Source organism: Melanotaenia boesemani, chromosome 12, assembly GCF_017639745.1.
Source record: "Melanotaenia boesemani isolate fMelBoe1 chromosome 12, fMelBoe1.pri, whole genome shotgun sequence".
NCBI lineage: Eukaryota > Metazoa > Chordata > Actinopteri > Atheriniformes > Melanotaeniidae > Melanotaenia > Melanotaenia boesemani.
In genome coordinates, this window is record NC_055693.1 from 32,029,358 (window position 1) to 32,048,949 (window position 19,592).

Below are 19,592 nucleotides of genomic sequence, written 5' to 3' on the forward strand. Positions count from 1 at the left end.
GGTGTGTTCTTTTTTTTTAAATCTGGTTGGTCTAGGCCAAGCTCATTTATCCTCCTTGTTTCTCCAGTAACTGTGTATGAAATGATTTTTCTTGAAGAAGTTGTTAAGTTTCTTTTTGATTTTTTTCCTCAGCTACCATTTAGCTGTTCACCATCCATTTAGCACTGTGACATCCATGCTTGTGCATTTGAACATCAGGGGTGTGACTTTGACAGGTAGAGAATCTAATTAGATAAAGAGCCAAAAATGATGCTGACTGGCCAGAAATGCAGAGATCTGCTTCCCTCTCATACACTATACTAAAACTGCCTCTTATATACTATACTGAAACTTCCTCTCACATACTATACTGAAATGCTCTCACATATCTGCTCTTATATACTGTACTGAAATGCTCTTAAACACTTTACTGAAATCATTCACACACTATAGTGAAATTTCTGAAATCGCATTTCACTAGTATGTATGAAAGGAATTCTACTAGTGTGTGTGAGGGAATTTCACTAGTATATATGAAAGGAATTCTACTAGTGTGTGTGAGGGAATTTCACTAGTATATATGAAAGGAATTCTACTAGTGTGTGTGAGGGAATTTCACTAGTATGTATGAAAGGAATTCTACTAGTGTGTGTGAGAGCGGATTTCACTTGAAGAGGAAGTCCTTTCAGTTGAAACGGAAGTCACGTTGTAGAAAAAAACAGATGCACATTTTCAAAACAAACTGAAGAAGAAGAAGTTGGAGAACATCATGACAGATGTTTTGCGAAGATTTATGCTGTATTAATATCTGTTCAGTCGCCTGGAAGTAATCTCATTAAAGCAACTGGCATCTTCAACACTATTCTGGCCTCAGCAGAGACTAATAAGGGTTAACACGACATCAGCCAGACAACCGACAGTAGTAAGTCTGAACAGGGACATGCTAACTAGCCACCTAGCATAACTCGGCCATAGGTATATACAGTGCTGTAAAACAAAGACCTGGACAGCACTGTGAGTCATATCCTAGAGAATACTCCAAATGCAGGTGAAGAGTATGTTGTCCAGTGCTGTCCAGGTCTTCCTTTGACAGCACTGCATATCTTAATGGCCGAGTTATGCTAGGTGGCTAATTAGCGTGTCCTCATTCAGACTTGCTACTGTCAGTTATCTGGTTGCTGTCGTGTTAGACCTAACCCTTCTAATAGTATCTGCTGAGGCCAGTATAGTACTGAAGAAGCCAGCTGCTTCACTTAGTCATTATAAACCCATGGCCACATCAACAGAATTAAACAATCCCTCTGCCATTGAACAGAAGCTACACCTACTATGCTTTCAGCAAACAAGATGACAAGTTGAAAATGTCTGTGTCCCGGCCACAAATTTTAATATAATGTTATAAATACAACAACACAATTACTATCTCAGTTACATAAGCATGGTGCTTCAACACTGACTTAAACACTGACAAATGAAAACAGTAACATAGGGTTAAGAACTTCCTTTATCAAACACTGAGTTAAGGATGAGACAGGGAGCTGCATTTCAGTATAGTATGTGAGAGCATTTCTGTATAGTATGTGACAGCACTTCAGTATAGTGTATGAGAGGTTTTACTATAATGTGTGAATGATTTCAGTATGATATATGAGAGGTTTCAGTATAGTGTGTGAATGACTCAAATTTCACATGTGTCTGTGAGAGGGTAATTCTGAATAATGTCTCAAACGACCCCTCATACAGCTCAGCTGGTTGCCAAACGTTTCAGGTCTCACATACGCATTTAGCCAGTGCCCCTCGCCCATTAAACATAAACAGGAAATAATTAACCGATTCTCAATCAGTACTAACCGACTACCTACCAGACAGAAACAGGCACACTACATGAGTCATTTAATGTACTTAATAATTTCCCATGATCACATTAATTTATGTTTAAGGGAGGTAGCCGCGTTTATAGGGGTAGTGACTCGTATAAACAAGCTGTTGCTGAACACAGGTTAAAAATATTAATGGACTTTTGTATAAACTGCTTTAGATCTAGCTAACTGTGTTATATAAATGTGGAAACTGCTTCTAGTCAAAGTGCGGTGGCTCACCCTTGGTTCATCAGTCAGGAGGTTATACCACATGACGGAGGCCCAGCCACCAGGCAGCTGGCTCACATTAGAAATCACCACTAACGGCAGGGAACACGTCTGTGGACAAATAAAGCTTTTTGTGTTGTTTTTTTTTTTAAACATATACAGTCAACAACAAAGACAATCAAACACACACAGTGAAAAAACTTCACTTGCTGACCTCCAGATCGATGGCGAGGCCTTGGACAGTGAAGCAAGCCTCAAAACTGAGAGAGTGAAGTTCCTCTGTCACAGAAAGCAGGCTCTGAAAAACACACCGAACACCCGTCCATGTCAAAGCTCCGTCCATCTTTTCTATACAGCCTATGGTCTTGACTCACCAGAGGATCTTCTCTTTATGGATGCTAAGTACACAACTACAAGTTCAGCTCTGACATTAAAAGACAGTGCCAGAAAGTACTACAATTCCAACAGAGTACATTATGTTGCACTCATAAAGGAGGAGTGATGGTGTGATGGTTATTTCTCTGGGGTCTAGGGTATAATCATATATAATTTATCACTCTTCATAGTTTCCAACTAGAAAGAGCACTTCAGTCTGCCTTTGGAGAGTTTTGGCCAATGTTACTCACAACTTTTCCCTTATTCCTCAGCAACTAAAAACTGTTGTGTAGCATTTAATATTTTATTTGTTGATGTGGTGCATTTTTCCACATGTTGTTTATAGTTTTTTTTTATTCTTTTTTATTCCAATCAATTTTCTTAGAATATCCACTTTATTCATCTGTGTCAGTGTTCATGCTTTACAATGATGTAAAAATAAACCACCATGGTCACATGCTGAAACTGATGGACAACTGGACTTTAAAGTAAAGTAGCTGATCAGCAGAGGTGATGAAGGTTTTACTGCTCCACTAACACTCCTCTACATTTCTTACCTCATTCCCCTTTGTGCCATTGATGTATTTCTTCTCTTTCAGCTGCTGTAAGACACAAAGTCTATTTCAGTTGTCTTGAATAAAATCTAAATAGACTAGCTGACTAAGGTTTTATGATATAACCAACAAAATATTGGCATTTTACTATTTAGTGTTCACAGAGCAGTGAATGTTGTCATACCAGGTGTCTGAACTCCACTGAGAGGCAGCCGTTTGAATAATCCTCAATGTCCATCACTTTAGTGTTGTTGGTGAGGATGAAAAACTGGCGACTTCTGAGGAGAAAATAAAGGTAAAACAACAGATTCATGGGTTTGCCCAATTTTATTCCCTGCATATGAAACCACAACCAAAAAGTCTGGATGCTGTATAAAATGTAAATAAAAAACAGAATGCAGTTATTTAAAATCTCATTAACCCACATTTTACTCCCAGTAGAACATAAACAACATTTTAGATTATGAAACTGAGGCATTTTATCATTTCATGGAAAATATAAGCTGACTATGAATCTGATGGCAGGGATATGTTTGTAAAAAGTAGTTTCAGGGTGATGTTTAGCATTGTGTAGCATCCCCTTTCTTTTAAAGGTCCCATATTATACCAAATTCACTTTCTAAAAGTTTTGTAACAGTCATATGTGTCCATATAGCCTGAGTATAAGGTCCAAAAATCTGAAAATTCTGTCACCTCTCTTCACTTGGTTGCTCCATTTTTTAGTGAATGTGTGCTCAAACGGATGAGTCTAAGATCTTTCCTACTGTGACCTCACAAAGGGAAATAACCATTTCTCCACTAGTGGATACTGCCATTGACCCCTGCCCCCCAGCTAGCTAAGCCTGCCCTCTAAAATGACAGAGCGCGCTGGTGAAAGATCCTCTGCCAGAGAGGGTGGTGGAGTGGGCGTGAACAGGCGCCACTCATGAGCACTATAAGGTTCAGACATAGAAACAGCCCATTCTCAGTAGAGGCCACCAGAGCCACTTCTGGAATGGGTGAAAGTAAGAACCAAGGCTAAATTTGGGGTAATACACTTTTAAAACAATGTTGTTGGACCTCTGACATCCATATGAAACTGTTGAAAATATGTATAAAATGGGACCTTTAACAACTGTCAGTAAACATCTGGGAAGTGAGGAGACCAGTTTCTGGAGAGGAACGTTGTCACATTCTGGTCTGATGCAGGATTCTAGTATACCCAGTCATTTTATTGACCTGTTGCCATTACCTAATTAGTTGTCAAATGCTCCTCCAGTATCATGGGGTGGTTGGTAGAGCTCGGAACTGTTTTGAATTGAGTATTTCGGGATCAATTGCTTTCAGCTGCAGGTGGAGTATGGGCCGGCTTGGATCTCTCTCGCACACCTGGCGTGCATCTGGTAACGAGGAGGTTTATCATGCTGCAGGCTGCAGCAGTTCCTTGCCTGATCATCTTCTCTTCTGCTCGGCCTGAGACTGCTCCTAGAAATCTTCAGCCATGCCTTGGCTGCCTGCCCACACCAGTATACGCCTGCGTCTGCCTTCCATTCATCTGCACTGCCTGCTGCTATTTCCTGGTCAGAGACCATTTGTTTTTTTACCTGCCTGGTTTGTTATTATCCAAAGTTCTGACTGTTGTGGCTTTTTTGTGTTGGCTTCATTTAACTTTGACTCCTTCCCAGCAGAATCAAACTGCGCAGTGAAGACCTCCACCCTTTGTTCCGCTGTGCCTGCCAGCTGGGTTTAATAAAATTTTCATTTGCATATTAACAGTGGTTTTGTCTGCTTCTTGGGTTCGTCATCTCTTCCGCATTATGACATCCAGTTGTTTTTGATTTGTACTGATTACTTTTTCCACCCTGTTCCAACTTGTTAGAGATGTGTTGCTTCCATCAGATTAAAAATAAGCTCATATTTTTCATGAAATGGTAAAATGTCCCAGTTCTTTATGTTCTACTGGGTATAAAATATGGGTTGATGAGATTTACAAATCATTACATTTAGTTTCTATTTACATTTTATACAGCATCCAGACTTGTTTTTTGGAGTAGGGTTATACTAATTTGATGGGTTTCTTTATCTGAGAAGAGTTTTAGGTGATAAATGATCTGTGAGATTATGTCCTGAAATTTGCACATGTGGTCTAAATAAAACGACCAACGTTAAATAATGAAACTATATAACCTTGATTAGAGGATATCAAATATTTTGTTAAGTAGCATGTGTCTTCAGTGTGTGTAAGACTTGAACTGTAGACAAAATACAAAAAACAGCAGCACATTCTTCCTGAGATGGTTTGTACTCACACTCTGCCTGGAGGAAGATCCCTACAGACACACAAAGACAAAAATTAATATGATTTTTTTTTAAATAACACAATTAGGCAAATACTGCAGTTTTATGTTTTTCAGTGAAAATAAAACATACTTGTCAAACGTCGTCTTCACTTTGAGCTGATAATCCACCTCTGGAAGTTTGACCAGAAGTCTGTCAGAAGTTAAATCAGAAAAAATAAAACTTGAATTCTAAACATACAATGAAACAAGAACAGAAAAAATAAACCCAACACATGTATGAATATTAAAAAAGCTATAAATAGTAACCGGTAAATAGTCATTATGTGACTTGATACCTGACTTTGGTGGTGAATTGTACTCCAGTCTTTATGATGAGGGGTTTCTGTGGATGAGTGGGCATGCAAGGCTGCTTCTCCACCACAAATGAGCTGAGAACAAACCACAAGAATTACGATTTGAACAGTTGTAAGGATTGATTTGCTCTTTCTGTTGATACAATACAGTAAAAATAGGCATCTTTCATGCATATGGTGATTAATTATGATTAAATATTTTGTAAGCTGTGATTAATCCAATTAAACATTTTAATAATTTGACAGCCATAATATATATGCATCATTGCAATATGTGCATTTTATTAGGAAAGAATTATTTAAAAACAAAATTTAACTGTATGGAAGTGTATTGGATTCACTTTAAAAAAAGCTTTTTTTTTAATTATATAGTTAATTCAGAAAAACAGTTTTTTCCCCAAGTAACTGCAATATGCTTCTATAGAGTAGAAATTAAAATGAAACAAATTAAAATTTCAAAACAAGTTTACTACGCCTTTTTACTGTCCAATATATTTATTTTTAACTGCACTGTTATCAGTACCTCTTGATGAGATGGTAGATGAGGTATTTAACTCGTTCGTCCAGCTGAGGTTTTTGCAGTGGAATTGGGTCGCTCTCATAAGTAACCTTCACAACCAGTTCCCCCAGTTTGTCCAGCTGACGTTTGATCTGGAAGAGGCTCTGCACCGTCAGAGTAAACCTGACATGGGGGAAAAAGATGAGAATAAGGGACAACAGAAAACTTGGAATTAAGATACACTCTCTCTAAACTTTGTAGTTTGGTTTCGCTGCTGCCAGTAAGACAACAACATAAAAACACTGAGAACACACTGGAGGTTCAAAATCCCAGAAACACCCAGTAGAAACAGTCACAATTAGTCAAAACTGTTTCAACACAATCAGTGTAACTTTCATACTAGCTAATGGTAACCCAATGCACTGGTCCTTAAGGCCCTCTATCCTGCAGATATTAGATGTTTCCCTGCTTTAATACACATTAATAAAAGGACATGGATTTCTGACAACCTCTGCAACTGACTCATTAATTTGAGTCAGGTGTGTTGCAGCAGTGAAAGACAACGTCTGCAGGACAGTGGGCCTTAAGGACTGGAGCTGGTGATCCATAAACGTAGTCACAACGATGCTAACATGCTAATCTAACACAAAGCCAAATGATTTCTTTTGAAAAGTTTTGGCTTAATTTGGCTTTGGCTTAATTTAATATTAAGTAAAAGATTGAAATAACAATTCTGCCTAAAAGTATATTAAGTGATTTACTGCTCTGCTATTACACCAAAGCAACAGTACAACTAATAACCTCTTCAAAGAGGAACATCTTTGGCTGAAATGAAGGGGATGAACAGGTACAGAAGAAATAAAAATTATATTAAGGGTTTAAATTCTTCCAAATAAGTGACTTTTTCCTGATCAGATGAGTGACTTTGTTCCAATGAGAGCCATTCACATGAGATAACCTACATAATTTTCAAGTTACCCAGTCAGAAACTGATGCCGCTGATTACAATTAATTGATTTACAAATAAACATAATACAGTCATTATAAGTAGTTGATACGCAGCCTATGGAAACAACCAAAGGTAATCTGTGAATGTGGAGGGGCTTTCAGTTCAGAAAAATAACCCTGGAGGTGTTGCCTGGGTTATCTCTGTTATCTCTACAAGGAGAGGAGGATGTAGGTTGGATGGGGTTTTTTACATTATAAATAAATAAATGCTCATCACTTGAGTATCACGCAGTAAAGGTCTCTACACCCATAACTGCATACATTCTGGTCATTTACCGCCTCCGGGTGGAAATAGATGAGTTTGTCTCTGAAATGGACATGATTCTCTCTGACATTCCTGATGATGGCACATCACTAATTGTCATGGGAGACATAAACATTCACATTGGCAAACCACAGACAACTGACCTTCTGGCTCTTATCTACACTTTCAATCTCAAACTGGTTCAGACTCCTCCAACACACAAAGCTGGCAATACTCTTGACTTGGAGCTGACCAGAAACTGCTCCACAGCCAACCTGTCCGTCATCCCGCTGCACCTCACAGACCACTTCCTGGTTAAATTCTCTGTCTTCCTTCCTCATGTCACTCAAGCGGCTCCTAAAATGGTGTCCTACCGCAGAAACCTGAGATCCCTCAGACCTACACAGTTGTCTGATGAGGTTTACTCTACCCTCTCTTCCCACTCAGACTTCTCCTTACTGTCTGTTAATGAGGCTACAGAAACACTCTGCTCCTCTCTCGCCTCCTCTCTGTACAAACTCTGTCCTCCGGTGTCAAAACCCGACAAAATCGTCCCAGTACATGGCTCACAGAGGTTCTAAGGGAGCACAGAGCCGGACTCAGGACTGCAGAAAGAAAGTGGCGCAAATCAAAAGAGATCACTGACTTGTCTGAGTACCAGCAAAAACTTGAAACTTTCACATCCAGCCTAAAGGTGGCCAAGATAGCCTTTTATCAGAACAAGATCCGCAATGCTCCCAACACGCGACAACTGTTCATGGCGTTTAACTCTCTTCTATCTCCACCACCTGCTCAGCCTCCCACTGTGCTGACTGCAGAAATGTTTGCTTCCTACTTCACTGAAAAGGTCACTACCATCAGTAACCAATTCACTGAGCCTGACCAACTCAGCCTTACCAAACCAGCTACCGGTGCCTCACACTGCTCTTTCTGCTCTCTAAATGAGGACGAAGTCTCTAAACTTCTAGTCAACTCTAAACCCACAACCTGTCCTCTTGATCCTGTTCCCTCTGACATCCTGCAGAGCATTTTACCTACAATCAAAACTGCAGTAACTCATATTATCAACTCCTCTCTTAAATCCTGTGTCTTTCCCTCTGCCTTCAAGCAAGCTCGGGTTACCCCGCTGTTGAAGAAACCCACACTCAACCCAGCCCAGGTTGAAAACTACCAGCCGGTCTCATTGCTTCCATTCATGTCTAAATTACTAGAGCGTGCCGTCTTCAGTCAGGTCTCACAGTTCCTCCAAGACAACAACCTGTTTGATCCATATCAGTCTGGCTATAGGCAAGGCCACTCTACTGAAACTGCTCTCCTGTCAGTTACTGATTCCCTACGGGTTGCCAGGTCTGCTGGTCAATCCTCAATCCTTATACTGCTGGACCTGTCTGCTGCCTTTGACATGGTCAACCATCATATACTGTTCTCCGCACTCTCGTAGCTTGGCATCTCAGGATCTGACCCTCTCGTGGTTTACATCCTACCTCACAGGGAGATCATTCAGAGTATCTTGGCAAGGGGGAATGTCCAGATCACATGGGCTGACAACAGGGGTGCCTCAGGGCTCGGTGCTTGGCCCTCTTCTCTTTTCACTATAGACCTCCTCACTCTGTGCATCATTAGCTCTCATGGTTTCTCCTACCACTGCTATGCAGATGACACTCAGCTTTTCCTTTCTTTCCCACCTGACAACACAACCGTCTCAATGCGAATATCGCCAAGGATCGCCACCTTCAGCTAAATCTGTCCAAGACTGATCTTATTGTCTTTCCAGCCAATACTTCCTTCCCACCACAGATAAGCGTGCAGCTTGACTCTATCACGCTTGTGCCTACATCTTCTACCAGGAATCTTGGTGTCATGGTAGACAGCCAGCTGACCTTTAAGGACAATGTTGCCTCGGTTGCTTGATCTTTGCTCTCTACAAAATCAGGAGGATCAGACCCTACCTGACTGAACACACGGCACAGCTCCTGGTCCAGGCTCTGGTCATTTCACGCATTGACTACTGCAACTCCTTACTGGCTGGCCTGCCTGCATACTCAGTTAAACCTCTGCAGATGATCCAGAACACAGCAGCATGTCTGGTCTTCAACCAATTCAAAAGAGCTTATGTCACTCCGCTGCTAATTGCTCTTCACTGGCTTCCAGTTGCAGCACGCATCAAATTCAAAGCTCTGATTCTGGCTTACAAAACAATAACTTAAATGGCTCCTGTCTACCTTCACCCCTTAATCCAGACCTACACTCCCTCTCCACAGTTACGCTCTGCCAGCGAAAAACGCCTAGTGCTCCCACCACAACGTGGCGCAAAATCAGTAGCTAGACTCTTCTCCTCTGTTGTTTCCCGGTGGTGGAACGATCTACCAAACTCTGTCCAATCCCCAGAGTCCTTATCCACTTTTAAAAGCAAGCTAAAGACTCAGTTGTTTAAGGAGCATTTCCACACTTAGCTTAACTCTTCTACTCAGAATGAGTAAGAAAGATTTGTCCAGCTCTTTGGCTCAATATAAGCTGAAGCACTTATGCCCAAGTTGATATTGATTGATGAAATCGTAATGTTTGTATTTAAACAAAATGACTTACAAAAACTACAAAAAACTTAAAAAACAAAATAAAACAAAACAAAACAAACAAACAAAAAAAAACAGTTATGCACTGCCTCTAGCACTACATGACAGCAACTGGGTCCAACTGGACTCACAGCAGTCTGACTACAACTTAGTGATGAAGTCCCATCTTGTTTGAATTCTTGCTTGTGTTGTTGCTAAATGACTGTAGAATATAATAGAATAGAATAGAATAGAATAGAATAGAATAAATAAATTTTATTAGTTTTTGCATGCTTCATTACATGAATGTTCACAGCACTTGGCCATATCTATGCCATGTCTTTTTTTTTTCTTTTTTTTTTTTTACTGATTGTAATTGAAGCTCATTCATTACCAGCTCTGCAGCTGCTCCAGGCCAGTCAACAGTGGACCACCGATGGCAGCGATCTGCTGCCTGCGCTTCCAGTCCTGGAGCTCAGGGTTGAGCTGGGAAGTCATCAGGTCATCAATCTCTTTGATCACAACATCCATCTTTGACAGTATCTCCTAAAGATGTATGAAAAGCAGTCAGTGATGCTGATGGTTTTTCTGCATGTGATCCAAACAGGGTAATGCGTCTGTTAGTTCACCCACAGTCAGAATTTTGTATTTAGACTCTCATCACTCTTCTGTTAAAGATTTTTAAAATGTACCTTCCTCTTAAAGTCGAGCCTGTTTAGCATTTCCTGTAGTCTTGTTACTTCCTGCTTCATCATGTCAGAGTTGCGATCTGATGATTCTGACACAAACATACACAAGCACAAACATGTCGTTTGGATCGTGTGTTCTGCAGGATGTACAGTTCTTTATGCAATATAAATACAAATAACAATTCTGAACAAGTACAACCCCCAGATCCCAAAAAGCTGGGAAAGTGTGGAGAATAGAAATAAGATAACAATAATAATAAGATGCCGCTATTCTCACAACTACTTACTGTCCAGCTCAGGCTGGCTTCATTGCCCATTATGAACTGAAATTCCTCCAGATTCCCTGAATCATTTAGTGATATTCTACACAGTAAAGAAAAAAACATGCAAATCCCTTCCAACATTTCTTTTATGATGATCATTTACAGACAGTAAATCCTTTTGGCAAACAGGAGGTGCTCTGCCTGTCTTTGCTTCTCAGAGACTCAGACGTTCATGGAGACTGCTTTTGTACCACATCATGGAGAGCTGTAGTTCTCTTTGCATTTTTCATACTGTCCCCATACATTTTTATTCAGCGCTGTGAATGACTTCTCTTTTTCCTTATTCTTTTTTAAACTTGTGAACACAGAATATTTACAGAACTAACCTCGTGACTGTAGGGTCTTGTAGCGGAAATCAAAGTCATCCTGCATGTCCTCAATGTACTTTACAGCCTGGTCCATCAACTACAAACAGACATTTTTTCAAGTAATCAGTGAAATGGTTCCTGTTTATTTGGACCTTCCTAAAAGGTTGGAGTGTTTCATTTACCTGTACGCTGCCTCTGATGATCCCAACTCTGTTGTCCATGTTCTTCTGCCTCTCAAAAGCCACAGAATTCTGTACTGACTTCTCCAGTGGGCCCTGTTGAACATGCTCTCTTTAGCCAACATTCAGTTGTCAGTAATGAACTCTGTATTTCTAAAACTGGGGATTTTTAAGCAGCACAAGTTCAGCAAACACCCTTGCCTGCTGCTGTAAAAGGCATATTGGCAAATTTTACTTGTATCTGTTTTTGGAAAATAAACTCTGTGATGTGCAAAGTTAAATGGCCAAGAATGTTGAAGAAACGCTGATGAAGTTTGGGCTCAAAGCTGTTGTTTTTCTAGTCATCGACTAGAAGTCTTTGTGCAAAGGGAAACAACTGTTGGTAAAAAGTATCATTGGTTACTTGTTTTTATTATAAGCTTTGCTTTACTTTTGTCTAGGGCCGGGCACGTTACCACGTTACCTTTAGGGCTGAAGCAGTGAAGGTGCATGGATGGAAGTTATTGTACATATTGTGAATATTTCTCTCTCCTCACCATCTAGAAGCTGTGAGATTCTCATCCTGCTTTCTGTCTGTTCACCTGATGCTGATATTTATCACATATTGTTCCTTCTGTGTTTAGAAGGAAGCAGCTTCACAGCTTTAAATTCATCCTGCTGACTTATTACCTTTTAGTTAGTAAATCCTAAAAAATTTGTTCTTCTTTGTCATAAATATTTGACTTTATATATATTAAGAAATATTTTATGTGTTGCTGTTTAAAGAGAAAACTGTTGCTAAACCTGTTTATGTGTTTAGTGCAGGGGTCTGCAGCCTTTCCAATCCAAAGAGCCATTTTTCCCTCAGCCAGCTAAATAAAACTTGTTTATTCGCAAATGTTACGTCTAAGTTTCTTAGACTTTCTTTTATGGGATGTAGATATTTTTGGAAAATTATGTAAAAAAAAGCTCATAGTTTCCAACCTAATGACAAGAAATTACAGATTAAAGAGAAATAAATTACTGGTACCTTTAGTGTAATTATGTTGTGGAAAATTAATGCAATTATTCTACGAAAAAAACTGAAAATTTGCTAAAAACCTGCATTTGTATTATATCTATTTTTATAAACATTAGTTAGTTTTAGTCATGTATTAAAAACTGTAAAGTATTCCCAGAATATTACAACTACAGGTAATATGGTGAACCTTAAAAAAACTGATTTTTGGAGGAAATTACTTCTTACAGTTAAATTTTTGGCTTTTAATCATTCTAGTGTTTTTTTGTTGCTAATCCCGTATAAATTTACAATGAAATGTGTTTGCTTGCTTTTTATTTGATGCAGCAATGGTACTATTGCTTTTTTTTTTTGTTTGTTTGTTTGTTTGTTTGTTTTTTTTTTGGTAAAAACAGCTGCTTCCAAAGGATAATCAAGAGAGCTATGAGAGTACAAAGAAACAAAGAAACAAAAAAAAAAGCAAATTACTGAGCTTAAAGAGGATGTTTGTAGGATCTGATGATTATTCTCTTTCCAGAAGACACATTTTCACATTTACAGGCAGTCATGTGATCTTCTGTAAGTTTGTGTATAAAGTTATATGATATAAAAAGCAGGTTACTCAAATTTCACTTTTAATATTGAATACTTTCAGTTTGCCTGTCCATGTCTTTGTAACAACCTTAGGTGGAACAAACATCACATTAAAAAAAAAACACAACAATGGCACAACTGCCATCTCATTTCTGGTTTTCATTCCATCCAGCATTATTTCCTGGGAATAAAGTAAAACAGTTGGGAGTGTCTTGTACACGGTGCTGGCTTCCTGGTAGATACCCTGGTTTACCAGCAGCTTCTGTTGTTAAATTTTAAAAGAAGTTTCCCTTCAGAAGAAGAAGACAAACCTGTTCCTGTGTGCAGGCGCTGGAGAGAATACGTCGTTCTTCCCTGAGGCAGGTGGAGATGACTCTAGCCATGACCGTAGGGTTGGATGTATATTTCAGCTGGAGGACCACATTCAGAAACACTTATTCATGCATAAGCATAAAAAAGAGATCAGGTAAGGGTGTTACAATAGCTGTATTATATACTATATTATATATTATATTTTATATGTCCTCTCCAATGGCTAGAGAGCGCTGGACTGAAGGACAGCACAGAGGCGCTAATCAAGGCAGCTGGACTCCAGTGGCCTCCACAGTCACCAGATCTCAATCCAATAGAGCAGCTTTGGGATGTGGTGGAACAGGAGATTCTCATCATGGATGTGCAGCCAACAAATCTGCAGTAACTGTGTGATGCTGTCATTTCAATATGGAGCAAAACCTCTGAGGAATGTTTCCATCACCTTGTTGTATCTATGATACCAAGAATTTAAGCAATTCTGAAGGAAAACAGAGGTCCAAGCAAGGGGGTGAAAACCATGTAGACCTGATTAAGTGACCGCAGTTCCTGACAGATTTTGCAAGGTACTGCATATGAAAACATTCAGCATATCTGCAGCATTTGAATCCCCGGTTATAATTTCTAGAAGCTGAAATGCAAGATTAAACTTCTTGTTGTACTTCAAAGATTTCTGAAGCAAGTTTTTTGTTTCTTTGTTTGTTTATCAGGGTACAACCATTAATTTGTGCATTCATGCAGAATGTGCTGCGGATCATTCATCCCCTAGAACAGTCTTTTCAACAATAACATTACTGTATGCAACATCTTATCTTATCTTATCTTATCGCCACTATGGGGAGACAGGTTTTCAGCTATTCTGCTCCCCGGATCTGGAAATTTTTACCTCCTGACATCAAATCCAGACTCAAAATGTGCCTGTTTAAAATTGCCAATCCCAGTGACACCATTTACTCTTTATCACTCTTCAGTTTTATTTTGTTTTTGCTCTCATTTATCTGGTGTTTTTATCCTTGAATTTTATGCTTACTGATCATGTTTTTTGTACAGTGTCCTTGTGTGTTTTGAAAGGCGCTTTTCAACTAAAATCTATTATTATTTATTATTATTATTTTCTTATCAGTGGCAGCCACATTGTTGCAGCTGCATCAGTGTACAGCTCTCACATTCTGCATGACATTTAAAGTAAATTGTGGTGGTTTATGCATCAGACCATTCCAAAAAAAAGTACAGAAAATTTTGCTGATGGAAGGGGGAAACTTTCGCTCTCGCCTCCAGAAATGTTTTCTTTAACACCTTTGCCGGAAAATTAAAGTAGACAGACGCATGAAAACACACCTACATGTTTTCACACTTTCACTGGTGTGACACTGCTGATGGTGAGACTCGGATCGGCCTGCTTTTGTGTTTCTAGCACCTGCCAATCACAAACTCAGCTCTTTTTCATTTGCTGTTGTTGGTGCAAACCTCTTACTACTGTGGTGTTTACACTGTCTTATCAAGAAGGTCCAATAAACACGCGCAACAAAAGGGTTTCCCCAAGAAGGTCTCTCGATCTGAGCAGCAGAAAACACTGATATGACCTTAATTTCTCTCTTGTTTGCTGAAACGTAGAGACAGACTTTGCTCACCATAACAACAAAAACAACAAGCCACAACACTGATGACTACCGCACAGGAGTAACTACTTCCTCTGAGAATTGTTGACTTGAACATGAATGTTCAGACACACAGGAAACAGCGGTGTGGGCCTCACCAGCTCGTTCTGCAAAGGTATGTTTCTTTTCAAGAATAAAACACGAGCAGTGGCTCGTTGCGCCAGCATGCACCCATTTCAAACTAACATCCTGTAGAGTTCAACATCTCATCAAGTCATTACCTCAAGCTGATAGCACATGTAGTTTCAATCTTACATGTAAGGTAAGGCCACGGTCAATATTCACCTGATTTGAGTTTATAAAACAGAAAAGAGACACAAATAAACTGAAACCAAGAATGTACAACCTTTTTTGAGAATACAGCTATCATTTTACTTCCTTTTCACCTCTGACACACACACCAAACACCATTAAAGCACTTCTCCTTATTGATGATGTTTTAATTTTGACAACTTGTGCAAATGACAACAGGACAGTTGGTCTGTGCTTGAAAGGAACCTGACCACCCACCAAATCAAGGATGATCATGCAAAAAATGTGTTTCTTTTTATGTTCAAGAACATAATGGTAGATAATTTTCCTTCGGACTGTGAAAGAAATTTATATAAACATGGAAAAACATGTTAAACAGACATGCATATGATCCAAAAGAGAAGTTTGAAACAGAAAGAAGAGTCGGAAACACGATGCTTGGGATCATACTTGGTTTACACACATGGATGTTTCTACTGGTGTACATTAAAACACATACTCTATGTGATGTATGTTAGTAGAAGTTATCATTACTCCACTCTTACATCAGCCATATGTCAGTGTAATGTACTCCAACACTTTACGTTGAGGCTGATATTGCACTGGTTACTTTACTCAATAGTTTGTTTTTTGTTTTTGTTTTTTATTTAAAGTTGCGGCTAGTGGAAGATATGTTGGGACCATAACAGAACTGATCAGTATGTGATACAAACACATTGGTTGAGATTTTAAAAGTATTTAAAGGTATTAGGGGTGGAAAAACTGAAATCAGTTAGATGGGGATAAATATGCACACACAGTGGTGCTTGTTTACATCAGAAATCACAGCTTCTTCTTCTACTGATGTTTCCACAAAGTCTGACACGGTTACAGTTGTGAGCCTGTCAAAATGATTTATTCTGTTCAAACGTGATGTATGTAAACACGCCTCATAATCAGAATAGCTTATTCAGCCTTCTGTAAACAGTAGTGATCTGGGGCCGTATTTATTAAGTGTCTTAGAGTGTCATTTTAGTCCTAAGTGCTGAGAATAGTGGCATTTAGTCCTACTCTCAAATTTAAGAATAAAAGCTATTCATCAACTGTCTAAGAATCACTCCTACTCCTCCAAATATTTAAGAAACCTCCAGAGGTGTCCTAAGTGGTTAGGAGTTGCCTGTAGAGCAGGGCTATTCAACTCGGCCCCACAAGGGCAGCAATCCAGCAGGTTATCAACGTCTGACTCAAATTAATGAGTGGTTGCACAGAACCTCATAAGCTGTTGGATTCATTTAATTTGAGTCAGGTGAGTTAGAGCAGAAGGCCTGAGATGCATTTAGTTGGTTTGAAATTTCCTCCCATGCTTTTCTTTTATCACGGCTTGTAAGCATTTAGCTAAATTTCTCCTCTTTCCTGTTCGGTTTTCTTTTTGATTGTGTTGGTTTCAGCTATGTGGACTGTGACTGCAATAGAAATAGAGTAGGTAAATTAACCACACACCAGTTTCAAGTTAGTCGACTAATTAATGAATTGAAAAGGAAAGGCAAGGCAAAGTTATATGTAGCACATTTAAGCAACTATGCAGCTCAAAGAGTTTTACATGCAACATACATCACACAAAAGCAGCAAATGCAACTTAGAAAGACATAAATACAATCAGAAAAAGTTACATTGGAAATCTAATTGTACAATTGTAAAAAAATGAGTTAAATTGGGAAACATTTATTTTTGATTCATTGCCAGTGTATATATTTTGCATAAAGTTGTTGATTATTGTCAGAATATTCACTCCCATTGTGTAACAATTCACTGAGATGTCTCTCTGAGATATTTCAATATTCAAATGGTTCCATTCAGCGATTTGGCAATTCAATGGACTAAAGGAAAGATACAAATAAACATGTCGATCTGGTGGAAGGTTTTAAGTACAACTTAAGAAGACTCGTAAGAAGATCTTGTGGTTTATTCAGATGCAGATTTGCAAACCTAACCTGTGTTGCCATGCTCTTTTTAGAGAGATGAGGCTTTTTCCTGAAGCTCTTCCAAACAATCCATACTTGTCTTTTTCTTGTTGTACTGTCATAAACTTTAATATTTAACGTAACTGAGTCCTGGAAAGTCTTAGATGTGACAGCTGGGTTTCTTACAAATCCTCCAGGAAACTCTGAGCAGCTTAGTCTGTCCTCCTGATGACTACTTGGCTGCCAGGACGCTAAAAATAAATAAACAGATAACTTGTATAATAGCAGTGTCTTTTTGTTTGTTTTTTTTACTTTAACTAATTTTATATTGGTTTTATAGTGGGGGATATTAACACCTTCCAACTGGGTCCTTAGGCCAGACTCTTAACGCTACTGCCTAGTCTCAGATGTAAGTCATTTTTGGGAAAAGCGTCTGCTAAACGACTGTAATGTAATAATGTAATGTAGTTTTATAACCCTCTTTTGTTTTTCCCAGCAGTGTAAGCATGTCATGTCTCATTTTTTTAAAGTCTGTTTGGATCTTTTTGTTTTCCAGATTTATCATTTCAGACCACAGGCTTCCATTTTTCCTTTATAATGACACACATCTACAAAAGCACATTGTTTCCTTGTTCAATCTTTGCTGCACTTGTCTATCTAGAGACACTGCTTCCGCATTAAAAAGCACATGCTGAGAAAAAAAAATTGGTGCTACTTCTGCATTCTGGGTTAGCTTAAATGATTGAAAGTCAGAAATTTTTTGGTGGGATGTAAGACAACTAAACACAGCAGAGAGTAAGTAACTCAAGAGACAGATAACCGAAGCCTGTGCGCTAAATGTAGCTTTTGCCACGAGATAAACAGGACATAAAGGGATGAAGAATGATGATGATGTACCTGCAGCTGCTGTTGTATGATTTTCATGTTGTGTCTTTGCAGGAAGTTCTGCTCCTGCAAGCGCACCTTCTCCAGCTGCGACAGCAGGTTGGTGAACATCACCGCCGCCATCGAATCATCATTAACAGCTGTGTCCCTGAAAAAGAAAAATGCCAGGAATTTTCAAACTGTGTTGTTTATAAAGTTATTTTATTCAACCAATTATCAAACTAAACCAAACATTAAATCATAGCAAATCCTTTTAGTTGCATTTCCATAACTTCAACATGTTATAGGACATTAAAGACAAATCTGACAATTTTGGGTTTGGGTTAGGAACCTGTCCGGTTCTAAATTGGCTTGAATCCTACATGAAATACAGGGACTACTTCGTATCAACAGGTAACTATGGACTTATTCAAACAAAAATGACATGTAGGGTTCAAGGCTCCATCTTGGGCCCCCTTTTGTTCTGCATCTACATGTTCCCACTCGCTTAGATCATGGAAACAAGCAAAATATCTGATCATATTTATGCTGATGATACTCAGCTCTCTGTTACCGTCTTACAAGGGACCAGAATGTTGCAGATATTTCTTCAGATAAATGAAGATAAATCTGAAATTATTGTCTCTAAAACCAAAAGAAAGCATCCAGAAATTAGTGTCCAGCTTCAGTCTTCAATGTTAAAAACAACAAATGAATCCAGAAATCTTGGTGTCACTTTGTACTTAGTTCAATTTTAACTGCCATATTAAAGCAGGAACCAAATCAACCTTTTACTTTCTGGTACTTTTACTATCTGGTGCTCTAACACACCTGATTCAAATCAAATGGATCCAACAGCCAATCAGGTTCTGCCATGATAACTCATTAATTTGAATCAAGTGTGTTAGAGCAGGGACACATGGAAAACTTGCAGGACGAGGGCCAAGGTTCCCCACCACTGATCTACAATATGCCTCCACATGATTTAGAAAAAGGTTCATCATCTGTTTTCAGTGGTCTTGACTATTGTAATGGGGTTTTTACAGGCCCCGCAACAAACCCAGAATGCTGCTGCTTGTGTCCTCACAAAGACCAAAAAAGGGAACAAATCACTCCAGTTCTCACATCTTTACACTGGCTTCCTGTGAGACAAAGGGTTGATTTAAAAATGTTGCTGCTGGTGTCTGGAATCTATTTAAGATTTGCTGACATCATATGAGCCACCAAGTTTGCTTTTCATCCCAAGAGTTCAAACTAGATATTTAGTTTTCCTGCTTCAAATATCTGGAACAAACTACCAGAAAACCTAAGGTCTGATCCAAACTTAGTTCTGGTAAATTGGGTCTTAAAATGTTTATTTTTGTCACAGCTTTTTATTAAGATAAGAGTTATTTTGTTTTTTATCTGTTTTCCTGAATATGTGGACAGATTATATGATGATGATGATGATGTATTATCTGTTGATGTCTGTTAGTTTTACATGTAATTCACTGTTTTCTTCATTTTTTTCTAATTATTCTGCACATTGGGTTGTCTCATGCATGAAATGTGCTGGATAAATAAACCTGCC

The 19,592-nt window shown here is 38.8% G+C and overlaps 1 protein-coding gene across 3 annotated transcripts in view; it reads right to left on the minus strand.

The window, feature by feature from the left end:
- LOC121650097 (signal transducer and activator of transcription 4-like) overlaps positions 1-19,592 on the minus strand; it is a 49,779-nt gene that overhangs the window by 24,232 nt on the left and 5,955 nt on the right. For 2 of the 3 annotated variants that reach the window (XM_042001407.1, XM_042001405.1), the window contains exons 3-16: positions 18,056-18,191; positions 13,311-13,409; positions 11,433-11,525; positions 11,269-11,347; positions 10,623-10,708; positions 10,325-10,476; positions 6,151-6,309; positions 5,610-5,702; positions 5,405-5,464; positions 5,284-5,304; positions 3,180-3,273; positions 2,999-3,043; positions 2,281-2,364; positions 2,079-2,177 (exon numbers count right to left, since the gene is read on the minus strand). In XM_042001407.1, coding sequence (XP_041857341.1) covers positions 2,079-2,177; positions 2,281-2,364; positions 2,999-3,043; positions 3,180-3,273; positions 5,284-5,304; positions 5,405-5,464; positions 5,610-5,702; positions 6,151-6,309; positions 10,325-10,476; positions 10,623-10,708; positions 11,269-11,347; positions 11,433-11,525; positions 13,311-13,409; positions 18,056-18,191 — 1,300 coding nt within the window. The remainder of the gene's footprint in view (positions 1-2,078; positions 2,178-2,280; positions 2,365-2,998; positions 3,044-3,179; positions 3,274-5,283; positions 5,305-5,404; positions 5,465-5,609; positions 5,703-6,150; positions 6,310-10,324; positions 10,477-10,622; positions 10,709-11,268; positions 11,348-11,432; positions 11,526-13,310; positions 13,410-18,055; positions 18,192-19,592) is intronic. The other variant, XM_042001406.1, reaches the window with a different exon arrangement.